This window comes from Anomaloglossus baeobatrachus, chromosome 7 (genome assembly GCF_048569485.1).
Source record: "Anomaloglossus baeobatrachus isolate aAnoBae1 chromosome 7, aAnoBae1.hap1, whole genome shotgun sequence".
Taxonomy (NCBI): domain Eukaryota; kingdom Metazoa; phylum Chordata; class Amphibia; order Anura; family Aromobatidae; genus Anomaloglossus; species Anomaloglossus baeobatrachus.
Window position 1 is genome coordinate 115,483,296 of NC_134359.1, and position 12,499 is coordinate 115,495,794.

Here is a 12,499-nt window from a genome sequence, read left to right on the forward strand (position 1 = left end):
TATCATCAGCTAATTAATGTGTTCTCAAATTGCAGATAACCACACTCACGTTGAGTTTGACTTCCTCGTCAAGAGCCAGTTCCTGCGGTTGCCACTTATTAAGCATATGGAAGCAGAAGGAATATCGACAGTAAGTGATTCTATTCTGTTCTGCCCGGACCGCTAAATAAAGGGATTCTCCCACCTTTATATTACCAGGATACGCCATCACTTTGTGTTCGGTCACGGTCTGAGCTCCGGGTCTCGGTCCGATGCTTGGAATGAAGGGGCCGCTGGTTAGTGCAGAGTCTTCTTCACCACTTCAGATGGGGACACATTTGGTATTACGCATTAGAGCAAAAATTCTTCAAACATTGAGGAAAGTGTTAGATGCTGCTGATTCTTTCTTCACCAGGGGCCACTGCTGTTTTTACCTCTTGGGGAAACCTGTACAAGCTGTAGTTTAGCTCAGAATAAGTCTCTTCACTCACAGACCATTACCGCGCTCTTCATAAGATTACAAGGTTTGGGAGAGAAGGAAACGTCTGGAGGTGCCGGATGCAGGATCTGCATGACCTGTACCAGACACCTCATCACAAATGGCTGATCCAACATGAGAGATGGGGGAAGGGGGGCAGGACCTCTCCATGCCTAGCACATAGGAAGGTGGCATACGACCAAGTGTAGCTGGTGAAGACCTCGGAGAATGTAAACTTCGTCCATCACTGTTATGGCTGACCAGTAAACGAAATTGGTGTAACTAATAAATAAGGCTAGGAAGTTTGGAAGTCTGTGATGGAGCAGTCTTTTTCTTGACTGGAATCTGTCAGCAGGTTTTTGCTACTTTTATCTGAGAACAACAGGATGTAGGCAAAGAGATCCTGAATCCAATTATGTATCACTTAGATTACTGCTGCAGTCATTCTGACAATATCAGAATTTTTAGATTTGGTCATGTAGCAGAGCGGAGTGAGTTTCCCTGCCCACACCAGGCTCTCTTTAGACATTGTACATGGACATGTGTCAATCACAGGAGGGGGTGTGCCGGCTTGCTGTGCGCATGACCTTGTAGTTAGAGCAATGATAAGGATCCTGCTGCTTAAACAAACTTACCAAGTAAACAGAAGGGCCTGTGAGAAGACAGGCATCCCTGAATTTTCTGTGTTAACCTTTGCAGCATACTGGCTTCAGCTTAAATCAGAAAAACCTGCTGACAGATTCCTTTTAAGGCCCCACAGACATTACAGTAATGTTGGCCGAACCTGCCGATATCCACAAGTATGGCCGACACTCTAATGTGAATGGGGGAGCCGGACAATTGAATGCAGCATATCGATTGGGCATGTCTGATTTCGGATTCTGATCCTTTTTGTTCTGGTGGAGATCAGCCAACAGCAGAGATATCTGGAGGCAGCTTTCTCATGGACCACACAGGAGCAGACAGCCGAACCAGCGCTCCTGTGTATGAGGCGCTGCGGACGAACGATCAGCCGAAGCCTCATTCATCCGACAGCCATCTGATGTGTATTGGAGTCTTTATGATGATTTTCGGCTTGCAAGCTGAATAATGGCAACATTTTGGAGCAATGTTCTCATATTCTCATATGAGGTTTGGGATGTTCTGCTGATTCATCAATTGCAACCTTTTAAAACGTTGCAACATTTTTTACACTTATGTATAATGTACTCCAGTCTCCCCTTGGAGTGATTTTTATGTCCACCAAATATTTTTGTGCAAATTTTGCATTATTTTATAGAACTGTGTTACTTTTTTTGCGATTTAAAATAGCACTAAATAGATTTAAAGACAAATAAAGAACTTTTTTTTTATTATGTACAAAAATCATGAACCACTCCTGCCATTTTGATATATTTGGCACAAAAAAAGTCGGAATAAGATGACAAAATTAGAAAAGCAACTTAAAAAAATGGCGCATTCTGACTCTGGCCTCTAGAGCTGATCCGTACACTACAGGGGACATCTTGTAGACATAGTCCATGGAGACCTTGGCTGTTCTGTAGATATTGGATTAGGTATTGCTTCCTAATCTACTGATATTATCTCAGTAAGGCAATGCTATGGATGGACGGTTACATCTCCGGCCTCTCGGCTCATCTTCCCACGTGTTCTTTCCAGGAAGAAGTGGTTGAAGTTGAATATGTCGAAAAGATCACCGCTCCGCAGCCTGAAGAGTGCATGCTGCACGACGACTGGGTCAGCTCCATAGCCGGAAGTGAAGAGTGGTACGTTGGGCGTCATTTTGGCTGATGGCTGTGCCCCCTGTGGTGTGACCATAACTGAACACCTCTCGCCTTACTTTGTGCTTAGGATTTTAACTGGTTCTTATGACAAAACGTGTAGAATTTGGTCCGTGGAAGGGAAGCCACTAATGACCATTGCTGGCCATACTGAAGTTGTCAAAGATGTTGCCTGGATAAAGAAAGGTACTTATTTATATATGGAAAATGTCATTTCCATTTTATTTTCCAACTTTTGCTTTGAGACTCGCCTCTTCCACTGTCATGTTATAGGCCTAAATTTCAGGTTGGGTGTTTCTGCTGACCTCCCCGAAACACTCCAGCTTATCAGTCATCTGTGTATATGCGGTAAATTGGCTGTGGAGACACTTTCCGATCCTTCCATCAGTCCCGTATCTCAGGAAGTAATGGAAGAAGGAGGCAGTGCTCCAAATTGTTGCAAAAAGGTGTATTGGTCCAACAGGTGACGTTTCAGGTACAACTTTAGCCTTTCTCAAGAATGTTTTTGCTGAAACGTGACCTGTTGGACTAATGCACGCTTTTTGCACATATTTGGAGCCTTGCCTGCTTTTTGCATTATTTGTGCTCTTATGGTGGTCTGGGATTACCCACCATGAGGTGTCCACTATATTTAGTGCTTCACAAGTCAGGGCTCTGAGTGCTGTTCATATTGCTAGCTCTTATCCTGTTATCGGTCTATTGAAATCTTACCATGATGAATCGTCAAGAGACTGATATGTGTGAGACTAATATGTGACATGCAAGTTGCCCAAAGAGGACGGGAACTATACAGTTACCTATTAAGAATAAAATGCAGGAGAACGAGAGTAAAGTGCAAATATAATTACTTTTTATTGAATACACAACAAGGAATAGGACTTAAAAAGTATACACTACAAGGGTATTTTACTCAGGGATAGGTTGTATACTCTACCCAGAAAGTTCATAATAGCCGTCCAATTAACCATAAGTTAGACATATAAACATCTATATAAAGTATGGGCTACGAATTTAGAGGGTAAGAGGATTAGATGTTCCAAAGCAGGAGGGGCTGCCTTAAATTGAAGGTACAAGTTTACATCAAACCGTGGTTCCCCACCATATAATGGTAGGAAGTCATGGTGATCAAGCATGGAGCACCGCAAAGGGTTAAATAATGTTGAAAGCCCACTACAAAAGCACTAATAAAACAAACAACCGCAATGTGCAGGGCAAGGAAGTTCTCTTACCTAAAGTGCTGAGTGCAATGTAGTGCAACAAGAGGTTGCGGTGCGACCGGCATGAAAGGAGGCAGTCCCAGTGGTGGTAAAGAAGTATCCCTAAGAGTAGCCAAAGGTTTCGCGGCAATTTGGTAGCTTTATCAAGGTGGAAAACCAGAGACTCTGGTTTTCCACCTTGATAAAGCTACCAAATTGCCGCGAAACGCGCGTCGGATGGAGACCTTTGGCTACTCTTAGGGATACGTCTTTACCACCACTGGGACTGCCTCCTTTCATGCCGGTCGCACCGCAACCTCTTGTTGCACTACATTGCACTCAGCACTTTAGGTAAGAGAACTTCCTTGCCCTGCACATTGCAGTTGTTTGTTTTATTAGTGCTTTTGTAGTGGGCTTTCAACATTATTTAACCCTTTGCGGTGCTCCATGCTTGATCACCATGACTTCCTACCATTATATGGTGGGGAACCACGGTTTGATGTAAACTTGTACCTTCAATTTAAGGCAGCCCCTCCTGCTTTGGAACATCTAATCCTCTTACCCTCTAAATTCGTAGCCCATACTTTATATAGATGTTTATATGTCTAACTTATGGTTAATTGGACGGCTATTATGAACTTTCTGGGTAGAGTATACAACCTATCCCTGAGTAAAATACCCTTGTAGTGTATACTTTTTAAGTCCTATTCCTTGTTGTGTATTCAATAAAAAGTAATTATATTTGCACTTTACTCTCGTTCTCCTGCATTTTATTCTTAATATGAGTAGTGCTGGCACTCTCCCTACCTCATCTTGGTAGGCTTAGTGCTTATATTTATGGCTCTCCTTGTGAGATACGTGTTGACAGTTACCTATTAGATGTATTAATCTGAAAAAGTCAATATTCAGACTTTTATTTAGGATAAGTAGCCGAACCACATACTCCATTTGCAGAAACATGTTTAGGGTGTTTGCTCCTCATCAGTGCAAAGCAGAAGGTCTCATTTGGCTGAGTGAGAGGCTACTGACAGGAGATATGTAAGTTATAGTGTTTTTCTTTATGGAGGAAGATGACCGGAACTCTCATCTATTGAATCCAGCAAATATTAAAGTTAATAACTCTCTGAGGAGGCTAGGCTCATTAAAGAGGACCAACCACCAGGATTTTCCTATCTAAACTAAACCCAGTGCTATACTGGCGCTATCATGCTGATTCTATACATGCCTTTAGTTGTGAGATCAGATGTATACTTTTTAAAATATAGGCAAGTAAACTTTGTGAAATGCACTGTTATTTGATGAGAGGTGCAATGGGATATCTAATAAGTGGGTCAGGTTTTGCTAGTTATTCCCACCCCTGTCTGACTGCCTGTCCTTCCTCCCCCTGTAATAAGAGTCAGGGGGAGGAAGGACAGACAGGGGCGGGAATAACTAACAAAACCCGACCCATCTATTATATATTCTGTTGCACCTCTCATCAAATAACAGTGTATTTCACAAACTTTACTTGCCTATATTTCAGAAAGTATACATCCGATCTCACAACTAAGGCCTTGTGCGCACTGGGAAATGAAATTTCCTTGAGAAAATTCCGCATGCTCTCAAAGATTACCGCACCCGCGGTAAAAAAACGCGGGAAACCGCACCCGAAAACCGCATGCGGTTTGCCGCGGTTTGCTGCGGTTTTACCGCGGTATTATTCGCGGTTTTGCCGCGTGCGGGTTGGGATGTGCTTTATTGCATTCAATGCAATAAAGCACATTGAGAAAAAAAAAAAAAAGTCATTTAATTCTGAGATAGTAGACAGAAGAATAGATAGATAGACAGACAGAGGGATAGATAGATAGATGACAGATCGCTGCATTTCCCACGGTCGGCAGTGAGTTCACATTACCGGCCGTGGGAAATGACCGGTAATTACCTCTGCTGTCTGCTGCTTTCATTCAGCGCTGTGTCTGTGACAGTCGCGGCTGGATGGAAGCAGCGCAGGACCTGTGGATTACGCCGGAGCGGTGGATTATGCCGGAGCTTTGTTTCGGGGGGGTTAATAAAATGGTGAACGAGGCTTGTTTGTTTTATTTAAAATAAAGGATTTTTCGGTGTCTGTGTTTTATTCACTTTACTTACGGGTTGATCATGTCAGCTGTCACATAGACGCTGCCATGATCAAGCCTGGAGTTAATGGCGGTGGTCCCCCACCATCATTAACCCCTTGTATTACCTTGCTGCCACTGCTACACGGTGGCAAGAAGAGCCGAGGACACTCCGGTACTGCCGCATAATGCATGCGACAGTCCCGGGGCAGCTGCGGCTGATATTCTCGGCTGCCGGAGGGGGAGTGAGGCGGGGGACATTAACCCTGCCCCTCTCCCTCCCCAGCCTGAGAATACCGGGCCGCCGCTGTGTGGTTACCTCGGCTGGAAGGTAAATATGCAGCGGAGCCCACGTTCTTTGTTTCCTATATTTCCGTTTTCTTTCTATGTGTGTTCTGTGTCTGTGATGTCTGTGATGTGTGTGTGTGTGTGTGTTTACTCTGCACGGCTTCCTCTTCCTGTAATGACATCACTTCCCTGCAAAACCGCAGACAAGCGATGCACATTACCGGAGGTAAACCGCGAAATACCGCAGGGAATAACGCAGGAAAACGCAGTGAACCGCACAGAATTTGCTGCCTGCGTTATTCCCTGCGGGATTTCATGATTAACATTGGAGTCAATGGAGTGAAATCCCGCAGCGATGTGCGGAAAAGAAGTGACATGCACTTGTTTTTGGTGTGGGATTCCCGCAGCAAAACATGCAGCTGTCAAATTCCGCCCAGTGCGCACAGGATTTTTTTTCTCCATAGGATTTGCTGGTGATTCACTGCAGAGATGTTATGAACATTTTCTGCAGCGAAACATGCAGCAAATCCGCGGAAAATCCACGGCAAAATCCGGTAAGTGCGCACATAGCCTAAAGGTATGTATAGAATCATCATGATAGCGCCATTATAGCACTGGCTTTAGTTTATGTATGAAAATCCCGGTGGTTGGTACGCTTTAAAGAGGCAATATTGACTTTTAAATTTTCTACAACCAATAGCTAATACTAGAGTTTTAGTTCTCTTCTTTTTCTGAAGATTTGCATATTTAAATTCCTAGAGAAGCATTGCATGGCCTATAAGCCTCCTAATGCCGCATGGCACTCTCAGTCAGGACAAACGTTCCCCCTTAGACTCTCTAACACATTTAGGCAGCATCTCAGAAATTCTCACTTGAATCTAAAGGAGTTTGGATATTTCTGATCTTTTGCCCCAATCCTCTTCCACCCCCCCTTAAATCAGGATATTGGGTTGAGGTCACAGGTCACCCAACAAGAACAAGCTTCAGTTTATTCTTTTGAACCTCTGGAATTGGGAAAAGCCCTTTTAAACATAGGTGTAAAGTAATGACGTCCTCTCCGTAGACAGCCTGTCGTGCTTGTTGCTGAGCGCGTCCATGGACCAGACCGTTCTTCTCTGGGAGTGGAACGCTGAGAGGAATAAAGTGAAGGCTCTCCATTGTTGTAGAGGACATGCCGGCAGCGTGGACTCCATAGCTGTGGATGGATCAGGCAATAAAGTAAGTATATTTATCATTTCTTTGTCGCTCCATTGGGAGACCCAGACAATTGGGGTGTATAGCTATGCCTCCGGAGGCCACACAAAGTATTACACTAAAAGTGTAACGCCCCTCCCCTTCTGCCTATACACCCCCCGTGCTCACGGGCTCCTCAGTTTTTATGCTTTGTGCGAAGGAGGCAGACATCCACGCATAAGCTCCACAACTTAGTCAGCAGCAGCTGCTGACTAGGTCGGATGGAAGAAAAGAGGGCCCATAACAGGGCCCCCAGCATGCTCCCTTCTCACCCCACTTTGTCGGCGGTGCTATTAAGGTTGAGGTACCCATTGCGGGTACACAGGCAGGAGCCACATGCTGTTTTCCTTCCCCATCCCTTAATGGGCTCTGGGTGAAGTGGGATCCGGATCGGTCTCCATGCACTGGGACCGTGCTCCCTCCGCAGCCTCTGGGAATCTGCAGGATAGGAGCTGGGTATCGTCAGGGACAAGGCCCTGCTACTATGAGGTACTCTGTGTCCCCGTGGGGACCGCGCATGGAGCGCTGGTGCCATACACATTACAGCACTGCTGGGTGCGTTAGTGCGCCGGGGACTGCCGCGCATGGAGCGCTTGTGCTATACACATTGCAGCACTGCTGGGTGTGTTAGTGCGCCGGGGACTACCGCGCGACCGCGCTCATTGCCGGCCGCGCTTATAACTTTAGTCCCCGGCTTCTGCGGCCTAGTGTCGTATATTCCCGCCCACAGGCTTGCCAGTCAGGGGAAGGGCGGGACGCTGCACAGATCGTCAGCGCTGAGGGCTGGAGCATACATTAGTATCCTCCTCCCTCCTCACTCAGTACACTGGGGCACTGGATTCCCGCACTTTTCTTGGGCACGCCCACGGTTCCCTCCTCCCCACAGAACGCCGGCAGCCATTCCTGTCAGCGATTCAGACGCTGGAGAGGAGAGACAACACAGGAAGACCCAGGCAGGGAATCCGGTGATCACACAACCGCTCTGAGCGGTCGGTAAGCAGCACCTGTGGTGCTGGCCCCACTGAGTACCGAAGTGTATATATATATATATAGGTATACATTTGCACTGTGCGGTCGCTCCTATTGTTTTTTTGGCTATATACCCTCCTGTTGTTCTCAGAGGAGACAACATGTCATCAAAAGGCAAGGGTGCCAAAGCACAGGAGTATTTTGCAACCTGTACCTCATGTAAAGCTGTACTACCGGCAGGTTCCACTGACCCTCATTGTGTGCAATGCTCGGCCCCTGTGGCACTTACTCAGCCGGAGCTGGTGGCCCAGGTGGAACCACCTCCTACCACTGTCCAGGTGACAGGGACGGAGTTTGCAGCCTTTGCTGACAAACTGTCTGAGAATATGGACAAATGGTCTGCTAAAATACTGGAAGCATTGCAGTTCAGACCGGTGATCCAGGCCCCGGGCACTGTCCAATCCTTGACCCCTGGTCCCCCTCAATTGGAACAGCAATGTGCCCCTGGGGTAACCCATAGGTCCCAGGGTGAGGTCTCTGACACGGACCGCAGTCCCAGGCCGCCCAAGCGGGGTCGCTGGGAAATTCCCTCCACTTCATCACACTGTTCAGGGTCCCAGCAAGGGGACTCTCTGGAGGATGAAGCGGAGGTATCAGATCAGGATTCTGATCCTGAAGCCGCTCTCAACCTAGATACACCTGAAGGTGACGCAGTAGTGAATGATCTTATAGCGACCATCAATCAGGTGTTGGATATTTCTCCCCCAGCTCCTCCAATTGAGGAGTCTGCTTCTCAGGAGAAATTCCGTTTCAGGTTTCCCAAGCGTACATTAAATATGTTTCTGGATCACTCTGACTTCAGAGAGGCAATTCAGAAAAATCGAGACTGTCCAGACAAGCGTTTTTCCAAGCGCCTTAAGGACACACGTTATCCCTTCCCCCCCGAGGTTGTCAAGGGCTGGACTCAGTGTCCTAAGGTGGATCCTCCAATCTCCAGACTGGCGGCTAGATCCATAGTTGCAGTGGAAGATGGGGCTTCACTCAAAGATGCCACTGACAGACAGATGGAACTATGGTTGAAATCCATCTATGAAGCTATCGGCGCGTCTTTTGCTCCAGCATTCGCAGCCGTATGGGCACTCCAAGCTATTTCAGCTTGTCAGGCGCAGATCCATGCACTAACACGTACATCTGCCCCGCAAGTGGTGTCCTTAACCACTCAGGCGTCGGCGTTTGCGTCCTACGCCATTAATGCTATCCTGGACTCGGTGAGCCGTACGGCGGCGGCATCCGCCAATTCGGTGGTACTCCGCAGGGCCATGTGGCTACGTGAATGGAAGGCAGACTCTGCTTCCAAGAAGTTTTTAACCGGTTTGCCATTGTCTGGCGACCGCTTGTTTGGTGAGCGATTGGATGAAATCATTAAACAATCCAAGGGAAAGGATTCATCCTTACCCCAGTCCAAACCAAACAGACCTCAACCACGAAAGGTACAATCGAGGTTTCGGTCCTTTCGGCCCGCGGGCAGGTCTCAATTCTCCTCGTCCAAAAGGCCTCAGAAAGATCAGAGGAACTCCGATGCATGGCGGTCTAAGTCACGTCCTAAAAAGACCGCCGGAGGAACCGCTCCCAAAGCGGCCTCCTCATGACTTTCGGCCTCCTCAAACCGCATCCTCGGTCGGTGGCAGGCTCTCCCGCTTTTGCGACGCCTGGCTGCCACAAGTAAAAGACCGATGGGTGAGAGACATTCTATCTCAAGGTTACAGGATAGAGTTCAGCTCTCGTCCTCCGTCCCGATTCTTCAGAACATCTCCGCCCCCCGACAGAGCCGAGGCTCTTCTGCAATCGGTGGGCACTCTGAAGGCGGAAGGAGTGGTGATCCCTGTTCCTCTTCAGCAACGGGGTCACGGTTTTTACTCCAACTTGTTCGTGGTGCCAAAAAAGGACGGATCCTTCCGTCCCGTTCTGGACCTAAAACTGCTCAACAAGCATGTGAGAACCAGGCGGTTCCGGATGGAATCGCTCCGCTCCGTCATCGCCTCAATGTCCCAAGGAGATTTCCTGGCATCAATAGACATCAAAGATGCTTATCTCCACGTACCGATTGCACCAGAGCATCAGCGCTTCCTGCGTTTCGCCATAGGGGACGAACACCTTCAGTTCGTGGCACTGCCTTTTGGCCTGGCGACAGCCCCACGGGTCTTCACCAAGGTCATGGCAACAGTGGTGGCAATCCTACACTCTCAGGGACACTCGGTGATCCCTTACTTAGACGATCTGCTTGTCAAGGCGCCCTCTCAAGGGGCATGCCAACACAGCCTGAACATTGCTCTGGAAACTCTCCAGAGTTTCGGGTGGATCATCAATTTCCCAAAGTCAAATCTGACACCTGCCCAATCACTGACATATCTTGGCATGGAGTTTCATACTCTCTCAGCGATAGTGAAGCTTCCGCTGAACAAACAGCGTTCACTACAGACAGGGGTGCAATCTCTCCTTCAAGGTCAGTCACACCCCCTGAGGCGCCTCATGCACTTCCTAGGGAAGATGGTGGCAGCAATGGAGGCAGTTCCTTTTGCGCAGTTTCATCTGCGCCCACTTCAATGGCACATTCTTCGCAAATGGGACAGGAAGTCGACGTCCCTCGACAGGAACGTCTCCCTTTCTCGGGCAGCCAAAGCTTCCCTTCAGTGGTGGCTTCTCCCCACTTCTCTGTCAAAGGGGAAATCCTTCCTGCCCCCATCCTGGGCGGTGGTCACGACGGACGCGAGCCTGTCAGGGTGGGGAGCGGTCTTTCTCCACCACAGGGCTCAGGGTACTTGGACTCAGACAGAGTCCTCCCTTCAGATCAATGTTCTGGAGATAAGGGCAGTGTATCTTGCCCTAAAGGCGTTCCAGCCGTGGCTGGAAGGCAAACAGATCCGAATTCAGTCGGACAACTCCACAGCGGTGGCATACATCAACCACCAAGGCGGGACACGCAGTCGGCAAGCCTCCCAGGAAGTCCGGCGGATTCTGCTGTGGGTGGAAGCCACAGCCTCCACCATATCCGCAGTCCACATCCCGGGCGTAGAAAACTGGGAAGCAGACTTTCTCAGTCGCCAGGGCATGGATGCAGGGGAATGGTCCCTTCACCCGGACGTGTTTCAGGAGATCTGTTGCCGCTGGGGCAGGCCGGACGTCGACCTAATGGCGTCCCGGCACAACAACAAGGTCCCGACATTCATGGCACGGTCCCAAGATCACAGAGCTCTGGCGGCAGACGCCTTAGTTCAGGATTGGTCGCAGTTTCAACTCCCTTATGTGTTTCCTCCTCTGGCACTGTTGCCCAGAGTGTTACGCAAGATCAGGGCCGACTGCCGCCGCGCCATCCTCGTCGCTCCAGACTGGCCGAGGAGGTCGTGGTACCCGGATCTGTGGCATCTCACGGTCGGCCAACCGTGGGCACTACCAGACCGTCCAGACTTGCTGTCTCAAGGGCCGTTTTTCCATCTGAATTCTGCGGCCCTCAACCTGACTGTGTGGCCATTGAGTCCTGGATCCTAGCGTCTTCAGGTTTATCTCAAGAGGTCATTGCCACTATGAGACAGGCTAGGAAACCAACGTCCGCCAAGATCTACCACAGGACGTGGAAAATATTCCTGTCATGGTGCTCTGCTCAGGGTTTTTCTCCCTGGCCATTTACCTTGCCCACTTTTCTGTCCTTCCTTCAATCCGGATTGGAAAAGGGTTTGTCGCTCGGCTCCCTTAAGGGACAAGTCTCTGCGCTCTCTGTGTTTTTTCAGAAGCGCCTAGCCAGACTTCCACAGGTTCGCACGTTCCTGCAGGGGGTTTGTCACATCGTCCCTCCTTACAAGCGTCCGTTAGAACCCTTGGATCTGAACAGGGTGCTGATGGTTCTTCAGAAACCACCATTCGAGCCAATGAGGGATATTTCTCTCACGCCTTTCGCAGAAAGTGGTCTTCCTAGTAGCAGTCACTTCACTTCGGAGAGTGTCTGAGCTAGCAGCGTTGTCGTGCAAAGCCCCTTTCCTGGTGTTTCACCAGGACAAGGTGGTTCTGCGTCCGGTTCCGGAATTTCTCCCTAAGGTGGTATCCCCCTTTCAGCTCAATCAGGATATCTCCTTACCCTCTTTTTGTCCTCATCCAGTTCACCAATGTGAAAAGGATTTGCACTTGTTAGATCTGGTGAGAGCACTCAGATTCTACATTTCTCGTACGGCGCCCCTGCGCCGCTCGGATGCACTCTTTGTCCTTGTCGCTGGCCAGCGTAAAGGGACACAAGCTTCCAAATCAACCCTGGCTCGGTGGATCAAGGAACCAATTCTCGAAGCTTATCGTTCCTCGGGGCTTCCGGTTCCCTCAGGGCTGAAGGCCCATTCTACCAGGGCCGTGGGAGCGTCCTGGGCCTTGCGGCACCAGGCTACGGCTCAGCAGGTGTGTCAGGCAGCTACCTGGTCGAGCCTGCACACTTTCACGAAA

General features: G+C 48.8%; 1 protein-coding gene across 1 annotated transcript in view; it reads left to right on the top strand.

Annotated features, from left to right (window-relative positions):
• The window catches only part of WDR12 (WD repeat domain 12), a 49,905-nt gene that overhangs the window by 6,531 nt on the left and 30,875 nt on the right, over positions 1–12,499 (top strand). The window contains exons 3-6 of the mRNA XM_075318973.1: positions 36–130; positions 2,117–2,223; positions 2,309–2,424; positions 6,879–7,033. Of these exons, the coding sequence (XP_075175088.1) occupies positions 36–130; positions 2,117–2,223; positions 2,309–2,424; positions 6,879–7,033 (473 nt within the window). The remainder of the gene's footprint in view (positions 1–35; positions 131–2,116; positions 2,224–2,308; positions 2,425–6,878; positions 7,034–12,499) is intronic.